This window comes from Neolamprologus brichardi, chromosome 7 (genome assembly GCF_056152115.1).
Source record: "Neolamprologus brichardi isolate AB-2024 chromosome 7, ASM5615211v1, whole genome shotgun sequence".
Lineage (NCBI taxonomy): Eukaryota > Metazoa > Chordata > Actinopteri > Cichliformes > Cichlidae > Neolamprologus > Neolamprologus brichardi.
The window spans coordinates 3,737,054-3,756,699 of record NC_142110.1 but is presented as its reverse complement, the minus strand read 5'-3'; the positions used below and the strand labels follow the sequence as shown (position 1 = coordinate 3,756,699).

Below are 19,646 nucleotides of genomic sequence, written 5' to 3'. Positions count from 1 at the left end.
CTGTTTTAATATTTCAAAAACACTGATCTCCGAGTGCCTTATTGGATGTAATGAAAATGAAGTTACTCAGATTGAGCGTCTGAACATCTGCCTTGCTTTCTTGCACATAAATAATTATGGTGTATCTCAAACAGATGCCCCTGACTGTCATGACAGAATGAGTGTAGTGTTGTCACCACTGAGAATATCTTATGAGTTTGCCCAGACAGATGAAAGGGAGGTTGAATTTGGGCTGTGCAGTAACACACATTCACACTGCCCTCTTTCCACTCTAATAAGCAGACACGGACTGGATTAAACCCTGAATGAGGGAGTCTGCCCGGCCGTTTTTCTGTGGCAGCCCAGGCATGACCTGCACTTTACTCTTTTCAGTAATACAGACAGCAGACTGCGCTTGTGCCTCAGGGCACCATCGGGGAGGCTGCACAAACACAAACAAATCAGTCAAATTAATCGGTCAAAAAGACAAATCGGACAGAATTTAAAAATATTTGAGCAATGGATCTCCAAGAGGTATGCGAAATGTGACCTAAAATGATGGTTATGTGTCTGTGTGTGTGTATTTGGACCATCTTTACATATCTTGAGGGACTAAAAATTGGAAATTTACTATACTTGTGGGGACCAACGGCTGTTATGGGGACAAAATCCCCATCTGCACAAGTTTGAGGCTCAAAATGTGGTTTTAGTGTCAGAGTAAGAGGCTAGGGAAAGCATTAGATGTCCCCACAAGGATATGAAAACGCAACGGTGTGTATGTTTGTATATTGTGGACACAGGAGTCAGTCCCTATTTTAAAAACTACATTTTGTTTGTAGAACTCTGTAACTTTCAGGTGCTTGTATAAGCATTAAATACAGCAAGGTGGACTCGAGAAGGTCAAATTGTTCGAGTCTCAAATCTCAAATCTGTCGTTAAAGATAAAAAAAACAACAATGATTAATGTTGTAAGGCTTGGCAGAAAATGAGGTGCCACTGTCTCCATTAAAAAGCCATCTTTACTGTTAAGATGTGAGACTTTGCCCATTAGCACCTTCATCAGAAATTCCATTTTTAATTTAGAGTGCGGTCGTCCTTCACGAATCCATTTTTAGAAGCATTTTGTCATTTTTTTTCTCGAGCACAGTCTCTTATCCACAAATGTTTCCAATTGGAAACTTTGTCGTATAAGGACACAAATGGGAACATTAAAGCATGCACGTGGAAATGAAGTCCCCTGTTTGTGTTCTTAAGGAGTGAACCAAGAAAAGAAATGCCCTTTAACACTACTAACGACCACAAAACTGAGAAGTGACAGCCTTTGTCCCTTAGCAAATAAACAGAGTCCGTTATGCTCCAGCCTTTATTTCCCCCCGCACCATCTGGAAATGCTTACCTTTGGGGGAAAAATAAGATTACTGGCAGTTCGGTAAAAGAGCTTCCATCATATAGGAGTTACTAGGTCTGGCAGTGACTGTTATTGTATGACAGCCATCAAATCTGGGGTGTGATCAGGAAGATCTGTGACTCTAATAAAAAGCAAAAACACACCTGTTTTTCTTTTTAAGGTCATCTCCTTATGCACCTCTGAAGCACTTCCATATATCCTGCTATGTTTATATTGCTCCCTGGAAGCAATTTTCTGTCCCCTTCTACTTGCTCCAGAGAGCTCGCTCTCCTCCACTGTGTCAACACAGCATCCCTTCAACTTCAATGCACTGGTGCGCAATTGCACACTTGACAGTATGGGTCATTTGCAGCTAGTGTTTTCCCTCAGATGCCTCAGGAAGTTACAGTAGAGCTCCTTCGACAGTCTGACCCTGGAGGATAAATTTATGATGCATAAAACATTGAATGTTTTGGGGGCGGGGTTTAAGAAGATCTGCTCTTTCCCTGCTTTTTATCTATCACAGCTGTTGCTTTAAAGAAAATTACCCATATCTGTTCAAAAGTGCATTCGGAAACACTTTACCAGTCCTCCTTGTTTTAATTCCCAGGTTGTAAGCACAAGCCGGTTGGCGGGTACTGACCTCCCCCTCGAAATAGTGTATTTTGTGGAGGGGCCTAGTGGTCAGAGGATGCCTGCAGATCAGACTGCTAGCCTGCTTAACAGCCTGGATGTCCAAAGAGCTGCTATTGTCCTGGGATATCGTGTACAGGGCATATTGGCACAACGTAAGTATGTCTCAATAAATAGATAAAAAAGATTATCTATGATAGTTCAAGTCAATCAAACACTCCCGTGTGAATTTATTTAATTTGTTAGCGTGTTTTTTCTTTTTTCTTTGATGCTGGTAGGACGTTTTAGTGTATGTAAACAAAAAAAGACTAATTATTTTAGCTTCACCATCATTACTGTTATTTTAAAGGCTAATTGTTCTCAAGATCCTAATAAGAGGAAAGGATACTGACTCCATGTGTATCTTTACATGTTTATAGTAACATTTGAGCTAATTATCTCCCTTTGTACACGCTGCACCCAAACCCTGTCTTCCTTATTAGGAATCTAAACAACGGATGAAGGCTAATGAGAGCCCCTCGAGGGAGTTCTGTCTCCGTTCTGATTGCGTTCTTTTATAGTGCTTTCCCAGAGGATGAAGTGACTGTTAATTAAAACCAAAGTAGCGCCGTGTCTGTCCAGAGAGAAACGAATCCAGGTTATTTTCTGTAGCTACGGTTTATAGATGTCCTTTATAGATTCAGTTCGATCAAGGCTGAAAATCAATAAAGATGAGCTCATTAGCATATAGGAGTGTCACTGTTAATAAATACAGAACATGTGAAGAGCAGCCAACCTGTGGGAAATACTGATAACAGAAAACAACCTGGATTCTAAACTAACCTTCTCCTCCTGTAGTCAATATATGAACAGTTTATGGTTTCTTTGTTTTTTCTAATCACAGCTGTCGAAAAAGTGACATCTTCACCCTCTGACAATGAGAACACAAACATGTGGATCATCATCGGGGTTGTGATCCCCCTCCTCGTGGTCATCGTCATCATTTCCATCCTTTACTGGAAGTTGTGTCGGACAGACAAGCTGGAATTCCAGCCGGACGCCATGACCTCCATCCAACAAAGACAAAAGGTAAAGTTCCATCTTTACTTTACAGATGCTTTCCTGCATCAGTGTTTCAAAATTACTTTTGTGCCGTAAATTTTATTTTTGGAATATGGAGGAATAATTATTGTTAGAAATAGTTTGTTAATTAGGTTTACTGGATTAATCCTGGGGTTATAAATCAGCATGATTAATAAAGGCTATCTGTCGCTGCCATGACTGTGCTGCAAGACCTCACAGATTTGGACATCATGATGCCGTCTTCTGGATGAGAATAGTAAAACTTTAATGATTCCAGCACAGACATATTGAAGGACATGCTGGGTTAAAAATTATGATGCTGCTCATACAGCAAACAGCCTCAGCAGCTCTTTTTTTGCTTGTGCACTCCTTGTCGTGCATTAAGATCATCAGGTCAATTACTCCTGGCCCAACCTAAGTTTAGACTGAAGACCAGAGGCGATCGTGCCCTTGCTTCAGCTGCACCCGACCTTTGGAAGCCTCCCAGCTTCTATTCGAGCCTTGGACTCTATCCAGTCCTTTAAATCAAGATTAAAAGCATATCTATTTGACTTGGCTTTCCCAACCGGTTAATACCCTTTTAAATCTTTTAATTTTTAAACTTTTAAATCTTTTATTAGATTTTATTAAATTTATTATTTTTTATAAATTTTACTGCTGTTTTTGTCTTCTTAGCATATTTTGTATTTATCCAACTGTCCTGGTCTGTTAGTGCCTCTATCCTGTCTGTGCTTGTGCCCGATTTGTACCCTGTTATTGACTTATGTTGACTCTCCATATTACTGTGAAGCACTTTGGTGTGTCTTCGGGTTTTTAAATGTGCTATATAAATAAAATTGTATTGTATTGTATTGTATTGAAACAACCAACAATCCTGTTCTACAGTTTCCCTTTGGCTCATTTTGTGTTCAATCTGTAGTTATTGAAAAGCCTCTCTGGCTTTTGTAGCTTCACTTAATTTTAGGACTAATGCTATTTGGCTGCCTTAAGTAAGATTTCTGTCATAGTACCCTCCCTGAAACAGCTTTCAGACATAAGCTGTGGACAGTGAATAAATCTGACTGCCCTTGTCTGGTGGACAATCACAAACTGCACACAACAGAAACACCAGTATCAGACAACCTCTCACTATTGCAAATGCTCTGTTTGGTTTAGGCAAGGTTTGACACATGTGCAGAGTGCAGGAGGCGGGCTGCTATACATGATGCGAGCGTGATCACAGGGATTTTCTTCCTACACTCTTCACACATTGGCTCAATATTAGACAACTTGCTTGTTAGATGGCGTCTGTGTAATACCTGCTCTGACAGATTCTGTCATCTGTGTACTCGTTAGTCTGGAAACCTTCATGTTTGCGTGTGTTTGTCCCTTTTTATCGTCACAAATATTTTATTCAATCTTCTAATGTCAGGCTGTATATTTTATTCCTAAGTAAGAAATTAACTTAACAGCCAGTATTTGGCTGTCTTGTTTTGTTTGTCAGAAATATAAGACCACACAGGTGTTTAACATATTTACAGCGCTGTACTAACAGTAGTATTAGAGAACTTTGGTACTTCTCTAGGCTACGTCCACACGTACCCGGGTATTTTTGAAAACGCAGATTTTTCTATGCGTTTGCACCTTTCGTCCACACGTAAACGGCGTTTTCGGTCACTGAAAACGGAAATTTCTAAAAACTCCGGCCAGGTTGGATATTTTCTTTAAAAAAAAAAAACGGAGAAAAGGCAGCGTCAACGGTGTGCGCCTTTTTTTGACGTCACACTGTGCGCCACGTTATTGTTTCGGTGAAATGAATTTCTACAATACTGTTACTGTTAATTGTCTCTGCAGTGTTTAAATGCTTACATATATACACACACAGTTACTGTCCCTCCACACATACGACTCGGTTCTGCTTCTATGCCCCAGCTTTGTTTACTATTTCCCACCGAGGCTTCTAGACTTCTGATTGGCCAACATTTCTACACGGTTAGGAATATAGCGCCACCTGCTGCTTTGGCATGTTCCTAGCAGCGTTTTCCTTCATTTCTGCCTTTACGTGTGGACGGGATTATTTTTTAAAACGAAAACGGAAAATCTCCGTTTTCAAAAATACCCGTTTACGTGTGGACGTAGCCTACAACAGTTGCTGAATCTGTCTAAAACGTGTCCACCTGCAAACCTTAGCTTTGACTAAGAATACATGTGAGCAAGACAGGAGTAAGACTCCATCCTCTGTATGTATATTTCCATTCCTAATTACAAACAGCCTGTTTGGGTGGTTCTCTGGATGTTTTGGTTTCAAAAACTGCCTCATCTTTTTATTCATACTGTAACATAACCTTAGCGTTTGGTCAGTGCTCTGACTCAGACGTGTATCAGTGGCTCATCCTCTCTGATCCACACATTCGTCTTTGACTTAACACCACTCCTCTTCTCTCAGTCTACTATGTTACTCAGAGAATCAAGGACCTCTCGTCAACAGCGACTCCCTCAAACTAAAAAAGGTATTGAGTTTAGTGAGGATGAAGAGGAGGAGTATGGAGAGGAAGAAGATGATGAAGAGGAGGAGGAAGGGGAGGAGAAGGATTTTAAAAAGGGGAAGGTACAAAGCAGTGTCTGGTGATTTGTAGAAAATGTAGTCAGACCTGTTGTGTGTTTGTTGGAAGTAGCTTGTTTATGGTTTATTATTCAAGTGTTGCACAATTATGCAAAGAACAAGACCGTGTACACATTATATGAAGAAGAAGTCAATTTTTATAGTCTGGGTGTTTACTTGTTGTTACAAGTGATACAAATAACACACAGTAGCTCATATAATAACAAATAGTAGCTCATCACTTATCAGCAGAACAATTTATCTTATTCATCATTGCTTCTGCTTAGAGATCAGTAGCTCTCAAGAGCAATCAGGGTATGAAAAATGAGGAGGAAGAAGAGGAGGAAGCTGAAGAAGAGGAGGAGGAAGAAGAGGAGGAAACTGAAGAAGAAGAGGAGGAGGAAGAAGAGGAAGAGGATAAAAAGAAACGGGAAGAAGGTACATCGAGAGAGCAAAAAAGGGAAGAGACCAAAGCTGTGAAAAAGAAACCAGAGGAAGTGAAGAAAGAAGAGAAACAGAAAGTGTTGTCTAAAGGGAGACGAGCCGAGGAGGTATCTCATGTAGTAGACGGGAGATTAGTGCCTGTTTGTGTTTATAGATGTAAGATCTCCCTCATTATGGTATCTAGAGAGAAAAGTGTGTGTTTATAGTCGGTAGATCATGAATACAACTCTGTTTCCCCTCACAAAACATAGAAAAAGAATCAGAATGTTTACAGATCACATGAAGCTCGTATTTAATGAAACACCATCGTTTCCACTTTAACAACATCGTTGGGACAGGAGCATATTTACTGCTGTGCTGCTTCACCTCTTTGCAAGCAAAATGTTTTTGCATTATTAGTTTGATTTAAAGTGCTCGACAGTTCAGAGTCATTTTTATGTGTCTGCACTTTCTAAACATGCTGCTCGAGTAGGTGCCAACAAATGGCAACGTATGTTCCTGTATGTAACATGCAGCATCAGTGGAGCATTAACATACGTGTAAGTTACTACTGCACTGCACATATCAGAGCAGATGCTAGCTTTTTGTTTTTCATGTTTTATCTTTACTTTGCATGATACCTTCAACTTGCAGTGATGCAGTTCTGGGACTTGCTGCAGAGATTTATTTAGTTCTTCATATTTTAATGATATTAAAATAATGTTTCATCATCTACAGCACATAATATCATTAATGATATTATGTGCTGTAGATGATGAAACGCTCCAAATTAATTGCAATTTCAAAACAATGTGGTGAAGGCATCTGTTTCTCTTTTTAAACCCAAGTCGCTAACCTGAGTCCTCATGTGACTAAGGCTACGTTCACACTGCAGGTCTTGATGCTCAATTCCGATTTTTTTTGTCTGCTCGTTCACACTACAAATAAAATGCGACAGCAAACGCGCTCTAGTGTGAACGCTCAAAGCGTCCCGCATGCGCAAAAGAAGACGTCACACACAACGCGCTCTGTTTAGACCCTGAGCAAACAGTATTGTTTGACTGATGGCCCTTAATATAAAGACTTCAGACTTCACGTTTCCCAATTTTTGCTTTAAGTTATTTTGTTATTTACATAATAATGTAAATAACCTAATAATGATCCTTATTGCTGTTTTAGAGGAGCGCTGCTTCAAAGGATAGTTGCAGATTTCTGTCAGAATCTGCAGATTATACAGAACAAATAAAATGTTCACGTTTCTCCAACGTTGTCTTCCCAACAGTTTCACCGGATGGCCAGGAAGCGTTCGCGATGTCTTCTCGGGCGCTGATAATTAGCGTCTGTCTTGTGTCGGTGACGTAAAAGACGGATTTAATGCGACATGACCATCAAACAGCAGCTTTCTAAAACATCGGATATGTATCGGATTCAGTACCACATACGAAAGTGACCCAGATCGGATTTGAAAATATCGGATTTGTGCCGTTCACACTGTCATACCATGATCGGATGTGGGTCGCATAGGGTCAAAAAAATTGGATTTGATGCGCTTTCGCCTGCAGTGTGAACGTAGCCTAATACTTAGATTTTGTTTGTTTGTTTAGTCATTTTTGTTTCCTTTATTCTTTTAAATATTTTTGTAGTCTTTGTAGCTCCTGTCCCAACTATTTAAAAATGTATTGCTTATACCAAATTTACTGTAAGCATTTATTTTTTGGGAAAATTAATAGTTTTTCACATGTTATCTTTACGTTTTAAAGGACCTAATTATCCTTTTTAGGAAACAGAGTTGTACGTTGTGTCTGTGTTGTTGTAAGTGGTTTATTACGGCTATGATTAAGTCATGCGTAAGTGTTGTGTGCGTTCAGCTTCAGTGTTGGCTATAATGAGTCATAGTTTAGTATTTGAGGTGTTGTGCCCCTCAAAGACTGGCCTCATTTGTGCGCCACAGAGAACAGTACACACAATCATATACTCGTTTACTCCCCCCAGGAGTAGCAGTTTCATACTGGCAAGCAGAAAACTGGATTAGGAATTTTATACCAACAAGCCTCTTCTAAGCTGCACATTTTGCCTCAGTAAACTCAGTGTGCGCACACGTAAAGCAGAGAATTAGGAGTAACACATCACGTCACTCTTTGCTTGATGCCACATTTCAGTGTCGAGTTTCACAAACTGCTTGCAAACACACTCAGATCTGACATCTTCTGTTTACTCTTCTGCTGACGGGAAGTCCCGAGGGCTTTACACTCACTGCTCCAGCCTCCATCCCCCACCACCCCAAAAGCAGAGACACCAAGTCAATGTTTACCCAAGTCTCTCGCTCTTCTCAGAGACTTTCTCTTTATTCATTCTTGTCTGACTGTGCGAGTCTCCCACTGGGCATCCATTCATCAGTCATTTAGCCTAATTATGTCTCGAATGTGGCATCGTTCTGGTTGTCATTTCCCTCATTTACAAATCTGGAATTTTAATGGAATTTCATTGCACTACATTGGACTATCACTTTCTGAGCCTTCAGTTCCCTGTTTTTTGCAGTATTACTCTCATATTGGCATTTGGTGTAAAGTCAGAGGCTTTAAAAAGTAAAGGTTAATGTCACAATGAGACGGTGAATGCTCATGAATGCTTGTCAATAAGTAAACACTTAAGTGAAAGTCGTGCTCGCTCCCTCGCTGTCTTGCTGGTGCAGCGTTCGGCTCATGTTTATCCACTCGTTCCTTCTCTTCCCATTTCTTTAGCTGCAGGCTCCCACCGTTAAAGGCTTCGACTTTGCCAAGCTGCACCTTGGCCAGCAGAGCAAGGATGATGTCATGGTGATCCAGGAGCCTGTCCCGTCTGGCCTCGGGCCCGTCCAAGTATCCATTAAAGATGGCCTCAGTCCATCTGAGAACGGGGAGATCCCCACTCCCATTTCCAAAACGTCCGCTTCCTCCACAAAGGCGTCGCGCGGCGGTCGAAGGAGAGGAAGGTCAGTGCTGCTCACAGAGCAGGAAAGCGACAAAACATAAAGGCTTACGTTACCTAAAGCAAATAAAGAGAGGATAAGCAGTTCTAGTGAAGTTCATGATTACAGCCAGCATATTTTAGAGATACGGGTTTATTTTATCCAGTTTGGCAATAACAAGATCCATTTTTTTGTTACTTCAATTCAATTCAATTCAATTTTATTTATATAGCGCCAAATCACAACAAAAGTCGCCTCAAGGCGCTTCATAGATACAGAGAAAAACCCAACAATCATATGACCCCCTATGAGCAGCACTTTGGCAACAGTGGGAAGGAAAAACTCCCTTTTAACAGGAAGAAACCTCCGGTAGAACCAGGCTCAGGGAGGGGCGGGGCCATCTGCTGCGATTGGTTGGGGTGAGAGAAGGAAGACAGGATAAAAGACATGCTGTGGAAGAGAGACAGAGATTAATAACAGATATGATTCAATGCAGAGAAGTCTGTTAACACATAGTGAGTGAGAAAGGTGACAGGAAAGGAAAAACTTCCTGCTGCTTCTCCTGCTCTGGTAAAAAAACCATAGGCCCACCCCAGTGCATGCTGGTCCTATACCAGTCTCTTTATTTACAGAAAGAAAAATGGCCCTGCAGCTCTTCCTGACTAATTTAACAAAGTAACATCAAACAAACATTGAAACAAAATATTAACCGACAAATAAACTTGTAAATAAACCCCAAAATATAAGTAAACTAACAACAAACTTTAACCAATTTCAAAATAAGAAAAAATAAGAACAAATAGCTCCAACAGATTTTATTACAGCTTGTTTTCCCAGCTGAGGTGACTTTCTGCCTCCTTCAGTTGGGGCAGTTAGCCAACCAGACAAAAAGCTTTTGACAGATCTTCTGATTAATTTATGCACCAAAGAAGAAGGAAGCTTTTTTTGCTCCCTCAGACAGGTCTGTGTAACTTAGAGGTTAAGCTGACGTGCATTATAAATATTCATTTGACTTCTTTTAATATTTTTGCCTCGGCCCTATTTTTCTACATTTGAAATATCAAAGCTTAACTGAAGAATTTTCAGTTTTGATATCGACGGCTTAAATGAGTTTGTGCAACATTACCAGCCTTTCCCAGAACACTCACTCTTCTGGTTATTAGACATGTGACACCAAAACAAGTACAGCAGTTATTGCTGGATACGTTTATTAACTCCTGTTACAAATGTCTTCCATTACATCAGCCCTTTTATTGGGCAGTTGGCGCTGGTTGTTCCTCCTTGCTTGACAGCCATCCAAGACAAATTATTTAATGAATGTAATCATTCTGGCAGCGGAAATTCTTTAAGGCGTTTATTTCAACAAGTTATAACCAACGTTATTATTTCTTAGAAGTCTCCTCCCAGCTTTTACCTTTCTGCAAGAGCGCAGTTTTTGATTATGCATGACATTGCAGCATGTTCGTGCGCTCTTGTGCTTCAATTATTCATCTAAGGCTGTGTTTGTGTGTCTTTCCTGGGCAGGATCTCCTCATCAGATGGCGACTCTGTGTTAAGCGACCATTCCAGTGAGCGGGAATCAACCGAGGAGAACCTGAGAGCCCAGGCCACGCCCAGCGACAGCAAGCAGACCCGTAAGGTCCCCATCAATGTTTTAAACAGTAAGTGGCCCTGGCAACACTCGACTCGCTCCTCCAAACACGGAGAGCAAATATGAGGGGGAGGAAGAAAACGAAGGGACTTGGCTGACATAAATAGATAAAGAGAGAGCAACCACAGCTAGCATGTCTTGATTGACAAGGAGGCCAGTTTGAGATTGTAAAGGGAGGAAGAAAAGAAAAAGCAGAGGAGACGTGAAGAGAACCCAGGCAAGGACATAAAGCAGAGTGAAAGTAAAAGAAGCAGCTGGTAGGGATTTCTATTCAGTGGTCAAAATAAGACGAGACGGAGAGGAATTGAGGAAAAAGAAAAAAAATGCTAAAGTTAGTTTATCTGACAGCTTTTTGATAGATTCAAGCCTGCAGCGCCACTCAAGAGATTACGTGCTGGACCTCGAGCCAGTCGGGCGCAGACTGCAGCCTGACTCACACGCAGAGGAACAGTCTGTGTTTTGTTATTGATAAGTCTGTGCTGATACTGTACTGTGCTCTGCTGGTGCTTTTAACCTGGTTAAGGTTAGGGTTAGGCTGACAGCAACCCCCTTTTTTAATTTAATTTCTGCCAAATTGTCAAATCCAGAGAAAATCCCAGATGCACGTATGAGACTTGGTTCATTTAGAATGTAAATAAAACAACCAAACAGTAGTATTAGCTTAATTGGGTCGGTGGATACCTGGTGGATGAAACGTTTAATTAGATTACAGATGAAACACATTCAATATTAAATAATCTTTTTTGCTGTTTTCTTCTTATTCAGAGCAACATCTTCTTTGCTTTTTTCCAGCTACTGAATAAAAGATCTGAAGAAATGAATGCATCACCTATGGAAACTTGCCTTTTCCTTTCTTTTGATCTTTCCTGGTTATGTTTTTCTCTCATGCATCCGTGTCAGCTACACCTCTGTTTTTTAAAAAAAATATTGTTGTCAGTATGCAGCAACCACTTTGATTTTTGTTCTTACTTGATCTCTTTCACCCCAGTAAGACTCTCTTTCCTTTCTTTTGTGGTTTGCAGGCAAGAATAGAATTGGTAAGAACTTGCCACTTTCTGTCTCTGTCTCTGTAGACCTCAGGCTTGACCTCCAGCAGCTGTCTGTGTGTTGTCTGTTAGTTCTTTGGTAGTTTTGTGCACAGTTCTCACCATCCATCACTTCTGTGCTGAGCTGTCGGTCACAGCATGGAAACAATAACTTCACAAACAAAGGCAAAAAGCCATTGTTTGAAACAAAGCTTAGCTTTTGGAAATAGAAATCAATGTTTTCTTTTCACGTAACCCTCAAGAAATTTACTCCACACTTTTATTACAACCGATATTTTGAATATAGTGAGGTGGTAAAGAAACACGAACATGTTTCATTAGTCATCCTGATGCATTAGCTGTTTGTGTAAAATCTCTGTCCCCTAGCTTAAATCAGCATTAGCATACGGTGTGAACTCGCTGCTAACATGTCATGACCTTTGTTTTATTCCACAGGTCCTCCTCCTATGAACGATACAAACGAGCAGCTGTCTTCAGCCTCCATCTTTGAACATGTTGATCGGATATCTCGTGGCACCGACGCAAGCAGGAGACTCCCCAATAAAGTCCAGCTTATTGCCATGCAGCCTATGCCTGTCCCACCACTCCACAGTCCGCCCGTCAATGGAAAATTGTCAGACACAAACCAAATGACCAAAGAGGTTTGCTGCTCTCATTTTCTTTTTTAAGAAGATAAATAATCCAGCAGTTTAATGTTAAAGACAAGTGTCTTTATTAAAACTGTTGGATCAAGATTTCATTAGAAAAACGTGGGTTACAGTAAGATATCGTTTTACTGTGCTGTGCTGAAGTTTTGGTTTTTTTTGTCATTAAACTGTTTCTTTATTTAACATTTTTTAACTAAGTTTATTTAACAAAATACATTCAATAAAAACTCGAGAACAGGAAACAGATTTTTTATCCAACCACTGGAAAAAAAAAAAAAAAAAGGTAACCACTGAACACAAACACTACAGAACAGTTTACAAAGATTAAAATGGAACTACGGGAACATTTTCATTCACAGTTGCCTCATTAGATCTTTACAGCAGGGGTGCAACGATACACAAAATTCACAGTTCGGTCTGGTTCGATACAAAAAAATGTTCATGCTTTTTTAATTTGTCATTTATTCAAATTATAAATATATATTTTAGCTCAAACGTACAGTTTTTAAATGTAATGTTGCTGAAACAACAAAGTAATAAAAAATAAAAAAATCTATCTGATGGAGGAATCACTCATCTTTGGAAAAGAGAGTTTATTACAGAGAAATGTTTCTTTCCAAAATAAAAGCTATACTATACGCTTCTTCTGGGCTATATTCTCAGCAGCATATTAAACATATCAGGTCCCCATAAGGAGAATCATGTGCTAACGGCTGTCTAAATGACTCGGCTAAAGTTTGTAGCATGCATGCTTGTTGTTTTTGTCTGCTTCCACTTGTCTTTGCACTAGGATGATGTCGGAGTAAATGTGCAGTCATATTCGTTGTGTTCCCACTAGTGCTGTCAGCGTTAATCTGACGTTAACACATCAACACGGCAAATCTCCGTTAACGAGCTACCGCGGATCGCCTCGTGCGTGGGGCTGGACGGCGTCAACACGTTAACAAGCTAACTGCGCTAACGCACTAGTTCCCACCCATGTAATTGAGCATTGCGTGGCACGTTGACATACTGTTTTACTTTTGTCCATGACGCGCTTACCTTCAGGGTCATACTTCACATGGAGACCAAAATAGTTCCAAACGCCAGATCTGAATGAGGGTGGGGGAGGTTCAATTTGCCATGTTGCAACGAGCTTAACTTCTGTCTGCTAGCTTGCCCTGCACTCAGTGAATCTGCGTTCGACTACTCCGCCTAGGCTGCACTGTCGAGTGCAGATCCACTGAGCGCTCAACACAGACAGCACCGTCAGAAGAAAAGTTGATAAAATAAATATAAAAATTTTGTATTGTTCATACATATGCGTACCGAACCGGAACCGGCATTTTTAGTGCTGAAGTTAAAAAAATTACCAAGCTAATTATTTCCCACAGGCCTTGCAGGAGTCTCATCTGCTCCCTCCTATTCATGCAGAATAAAAAATACAAAACCCTGACACAAACTCTTTGGTCAGATAGTTTGAAAATGTTCTTTCTCAAAGAAGAAGTCGTAGGAACAAAGTGAAATCCTCCAGAGTCTTTTGGAAGATGTAATTCACATGTGGTTGAAATTTCATTTGTGATGCTTCTGTGGTTCTTATAATTTGCCAAACGAGCTAATACAATAATTGTAATTTGATCCTCAGATCCAGGTAGCGTTGAGGCACAAGTCAGAAATTGAGCATCATCGTAACAAGATTCGTCTTCGCGCCAAGAGGAAGGGCCACTACGACTTCCCAGCTATGGATGACATAGGCAGTCTTGGCGATGCAAAGGATCCGGATCGTATTTATCGCAAAGAACAAATGCAAATCGATAAGATCCTGGACCCGGATGCTCAGATGCCCTCCGTCTTCATGGAACCCAAGAAAAGGTTAGAGGTTATGAATTTTTGACTTTTTGGTGGAGAACTTGATTTTCTGTGCATGCTGATAATGTTTCTCCCTTTCTTCACGTGTTTCTAAGTGGTCGAGGCAGGCGCTCACCAAAGCAGAGGATGAAAGACCAGATGAATGGAGGCATGATGGAAGCAGACAAAGACCACCTCATCACTGAAGACACTGATGCTGCTTACAGAAAGTGCCCCGGGGTCAACAATGTGGCTTATGTGGTGAGTAACACAGAAGAAGTAGGAAAAACTTTCACAGACCCTGCAACCTTTCTGACTTCTTTGCCGTCTATGTTTTCCAGTCGGACCCTGACCAAGGCCCAGGATCCCCTCACAGGAGTCCTTCCCCCACAGACGACGTCTTCCCAGCCCCCGCTTCCTCTCCTCCCGGCCATGCCCCTCCCCCACCACCGTACATGCCCCCACAGCCCTCCATTGAGGAAGCACGGCAGCAGATGCACTCCCTGTTGGACGACGCCTTCGCTCTTGTGTCACCCACTTCTCAGGGCAGCACTGCCGGGATCACTCTCCCAGGGGTCAACAGCAACCCTCCTAACTCTAGCCCTCCAGGTCATGGGCCGAGACCTTGGGGTCTTTCCTACCAAGCTTTCCCCAGCGTAAGTTGGCGCCTGTGTACAAACGCTCTGGCTGGAGCATCATCCATCCAGTCAGCTATAAATAATTCAGCTGCCATATTGCATGGAACAAGAATATGTGTTACAAACAGAAACAGTGGGAGACACAGCTTTGCATTCACTATCACCTCACTTTCTTAAGGTGTTTTGCTCTCCTGCTCAGCATGAAGCCCATTGCTTCCAGTATAATCATGTCCTCTTAGCAAAGCACTGACTTAAGTGTTCCTCCATCTGTTGCAAGGTGCAACCTTAACCCCCCCTACCCCCACTGGCTATGTAGAGCTCCTAAGACCCTTCAGTGATATAGCCATCACCCACGTAATCTTTATTAATTCCTGTTAGTATAGGCTACTTTCAAAGAAACTGCTTGGAAGGCTTTACAAAGCGAGGCCGGTTTATGCAGCGCCAACCTCTGTTATTAACACGTCGCTACGGCAGCATAAAACTATTTATGTGCAATTATCCCCGGCTTTGGAATCCATGAGAGGTAGAGGGCTTGGCTGAAATTAAGGTTGTTTGGGGAAGAAGAAGAAAACCTAATCAGTACTTTGTGCAAAAATCTACTCTAAACAAAAACAAAATAGAAGCATTGTATGGCTGTTCTATGGTCCAGATCTAAATGTGTCACTTCATCCATTCATTCCCTGGAAGTGCAGCCTTAAAGATTTAATCCCAGACCTTCTTGACTGCAGTAAATACATTTTCACTCATGCTTTCTTATCTTTCATGCTGTTTTACAGCTGTTAATAACAATACTTTGTCCTCTATCCAACACGGGTGCTCACCCCACAAGAGTGAAAGAAACACTGAGCAGTGCAGCCATAAAAAGCCCTTTGATGGTGCTTTTATATGCTATTAATAATATGGATATCCAACAAAACTTTAATGAAAATAACAATGTTCTCTATGTAAAATAACCACCAACAGTACAGTAAATAATAACACACACAGCAGGCTGTGTTCTCATAAGAATAACTGCATCAACTAAAAATCTTTTTTGCATTTCTTTTCCAATATTTGTATCACTACACTCTGATGCTTCGTAAGAACAGTTCACTGTTTATACCTGAGACCTCTGTCATCACTGGTACTTGATCATTGTCACTTAAACACAGCACATCTCTGTTGCTCTTCCCCAGAGGTTCCCTGAGATGTCCTCTGCTGCAGTACAAGGCATGGCAACAAGGTCAGTAAAGCAGCTGAAAATAGAGTCGCTTTCCACGTGTTCTTCATACCCCAAGAGGTATTTCCTGTTTATAATTACAGGTGAACTTTTACCCGTGTGGACATTTTCTTTAGTTTACATTTATAGAGTTGAGCCTCATGAATAATGAAAAAGAGTCTTCTTTATTTTATTGTTTCAATGGATCTAATAGACTCTGAAAAGGCTGCACATGTACACACATGTAGAGTATCAGCTGTCAACCATTTGTGTTTCCACTATTTGGTACCAAATTGTGAAAAGCTTGACTATCAGGTTATTGATAGGAAGGACTCCCTGCGATTAGAAATGTTAAGCATGCTAAAAAAGTAGCACAAATACACACACAGTATGAAATGTCTCCATGTTCAGTAACAGTGCAAAAAAGGGGGAAAATCATCATCTGCTATTAGTCAAATTGTTTACTTTAAACTGAACCAGAATTCAGCTATTGGTGCGTCCCTATATCTTCTTAAATCATAAATGAGTTTTTGGTGTGTGTTTCAGGCAGGGCCTTGGCTCGAGCTACCTGCCACCAGGAGAAACAGCAGGGCCTGGTGAGCAGCTCCAGCCAGACAGCCTGTACTCCAGCAGGGGCCTCTACGCTGATGAACTGCCCTCATCTGCCAGACCGCGTCCAGTGGGAGGAACCACAGGTACACAAGGAAGTTCGATAGCATCACACAAATGCAACATTAACACAACAATATTTTATGTTCAGGCTGTTGCTCTGTCCCCCCAACAAAGCTCATGGTGTCCACTCATTTCTGCATCTCGCTTTCAACTTTTTTGCAATTTTTTTTTAAATAGGAAAAAAGGAAACGCACATCTTAAGCAATAATGCTTAAAGATAGGCAAGGCAAGTTTATTTGTATAGCACAATTCAACAACAAGGTGATTCAAAGTGCTTTACAGATATATTAGAAACAAAAACAATGATTTAAAATTGATTAAAACAAGCAAACTAACAAACTAACAAACAAACAAACAAACAAAACAGTATATAAAATTAAAAAATCAAAACAGATAAAATCAGTAGTTAAAATGTAAGTTTTGAAATTTAAGCTTAAGTGTGGATTTGGTGTTTTATTCAAATGCAGCTGAGAACAGGTGAGTCTTCAACCTGGATTTAAATAAACTGAGTGTTTCAGCTGATCTGAGGCTTTCTGGGAGTTTGTTCCAGATATAAGGAACATAAAAGCTGAATGCAGCTTCTCCGTGTCTGGTTCTGACTCTGGGAACTGATAAAAGACCGGATCCAGATGACCTGAGGGATCTGGAAGGTTCATACTGGGTCAGGAGGTCACTGATGTATTTTGGTCCTAAACCATTCAGATAGACAAGTACATGTATGTTCGTTATCTCAGTGTTTAATCTCCGTCTCAGTCTTTATGCTATATTTAAATAATTTAGAGGAAACGCTATGTGCCACTCGGTAAAAAGAACAATGGATGTGTCACCATCTAAATGTAAATACTCCCACTCTCAGTTACAACTAAACAGAGATGTAATCTGATTGACTACTTTTTTCTAGTAACGAGTAAAGTAAGGGATTACTATTGCAAAAACGGTAATTAGATTACCGTTACTTTCCCGTAGGAACGCTGCGTTACTGCGTTACTAAAACCGAGATTTTTTTGCGAGAATGTCTCATGACAGTGACGTAAGCGAGTGCGACGTTGGTGACAACAGCTGTGTGCAGATCAACAATGGATCATATATCGAGTGCAGAGAGAGTATGAGCGTGCAGCGTTTAAAGCGTGGAAGTACTGACCTTACTTTGAGTTTGATTCCATAAAAAGTGACAAAAACATTAGTGTCCGTTGTGCGTGGGAAGAAAACTTCTTTTTACAGCGAAAAAAACCCCTAAACTTCCAAACAAGCACCGAGTAGCTACGACGTAATGGGAAACTCACTCACCATTAAACTGGCACACCTGCACCAGGGTAAACCTCCGCCTGCCCCACTCCTGCTTTACAGGTGAAAATAGAGCAACAGGACCGCTAGTCTGTGACTTTATTTATTTTCTGCTGTGTTTTACTTGCATCTATTTGAAAGACTGAGTGTAAACACACACCAAAAATTATTTTATGTGCTGGAATGTGCAGAAAATATTAATGTGAAAATTAAATATTAAGCAAATTTCTTCCAGTCAGAGAATGTTGCAGATAATTAAATTTTTGCTTGATGCATAAAGTTAAAAGATTAAAACTAATAAAACAAGTTTTAAAAAGAGACTTTTCCATTTGATTACATTTTGTATGATGGATTATGTAGAAAAAGTAGAATTGGGCTGAAAGATCTATCACTTTATCACCTATTCAGGTTGTAAATCGTGTTTTTAAAAAGTAACTAAGTAATTAATTACTTTTGAAAATAAGTAATCAGTAAAGTAACGGGATTACTTTTGGGGGGAAGTAATCAGTAATTAGTTACTGATTACTTTTTTCAAGTAACTTGACCAACACTGCAGCTAAACAACAAAATGAACCATTAACACAAATATGTTTTTATTCTTAGAGCTATACACTATTTATCTCTGACGTTGTTTAACAATAAACTGCTGAGAATATGTAACACTGACAGGAATAACTTGTGCAAACGTGAAAGGTTTTGCACTAGCCGTCACTACAGAGGAATAACTCTTGCATTTAAAATATGCCCTTTCTGAACTGGCTGAGTGCAGCATGTGCGATCAAAGCCATTTGTTGCAGCAGGAATGGGGTGTGTCAGCAAAACGTACAGCTGATTCAGGTTGCCAATATTTTTCTGCAATGATTGAAGAACATCTGTGATAGACGTGCAACCAGTCCAGGGTGCACGCTCACCCAAAAACAGCTCGGCTAATCTGAGGAAAGACAGTCAGGCAGCTGCCAATAACTTTGTAACTTCACTTACAGTGGGTATAAATGTGCATGCAGCTGACACATTTGCTGACAGTTTCATATATTCTCTGCTTAGATGAGAGAGCATAAAAGATTACTGCAGTGAATCCTGAGCAGCTTTGAGTAGGAGTGGAAGATACAGTAAGGGTTAAGGTTGGGCAAGAAGCTGGCATGATTAAGGTTAGGTCTTTAGGAAATTAGTGCCAGTAAGTATAACGTGTTTATTTTTTTTTTTAGGTGCCCAGCTCCATCATCTTGCACAAGTGGGTCTGTCCAGTCGGATGAATGGTTACCCAGCAGGAGGCAGGGCTGCTCCGGGCCAGAATGGAGGCTTAGGCTGGAACCACTATCACGATGACAATTTCTCCAGAGCAGAAGCTGAAAAAGATGCAGTGAGTGAATTGCACATTTTTATTTTTTCATTAACAAGTTCATTTAATTTCATTGAAACCTGAAACTAAATGAAATCCCAAACTTTTCATTTAATCATCGAATTATTAAAAACAAACGCACAGTAACTTGATCCTAACAGGAAACCAACTTTATTGCTTTTGAGAAACACCCACAGTTTCAGTTTGGTTTTCTTATAATTTTCTGGTGTTCTTCTGTTTTTGTTACTTGATATTTTTATCTTATCTATTCTCTTCTTTTTTATCACCTCTCCCTGTTGTTCTGTTTGCCCTTTCTGTCCCACCTGCTATTT

At 40.5% G+C, this 19,646-nt stretch overlaps 1 protein-coding gene across 3 annotated transcripts in view; it reads left to right on the top strand.

Annotated features, from left to right (window-relative positions):
* The window catches only part of LOC102799331 (UPF0606 protein KIAA1549), a 43,559-nt gene that overhangs the window by 21,574 nt on the left and 2,339 nt on the right, over nt 1-19,646 (top strand). For 2 of the 3 annotated variants that reach the window (XM_087842859.1, XM_087842860.1), the window contains exons 10-21: nt 1,977-2,154; nt 2,883-3,067; nt 8,807-9,036; nt 10,537-10,673; nt 11,686-11,700; nt 12,145-12,350; nt 13,981-14,207; nt 14,300-14,444; nt 14,525-14,839; nt 15,997-16,043; nt 16,566-16,714; nt 19,181-19,335. In XM_087842859.1, the coding sequence (XP_087698985.1) occupies nt 1,977-2,154; nt 2,883-3,067; nt 8,807-9,036; nt 10,537-10,673; nt 11,686-11,700; nt 12,145-12,350; nt 13,981-14,207; nt 14,300-14,444; nt 14,525-14,839; nt 15,997-16,043; nt 16,566-16,714; nt 19,181-19,335 (1,989 nt within the window). The remainder of the gene's footprint in view (nt 1-1,976; nt 2,155-2,882; nt 3,068-8,806; nt 9,037-10,536; nt 10,674-11,685; nt 11,701-12,144; nt 12,351-13,980; nt 14,208-14,299; nt 14,445-14,524; nt 14,840-15,996; nt 16,044-16,565; nt 16,715-19,180; nt 19,336-19,646) is intronic. The other variant, XM_087842861.1, reaches the window with a different exon arrangement.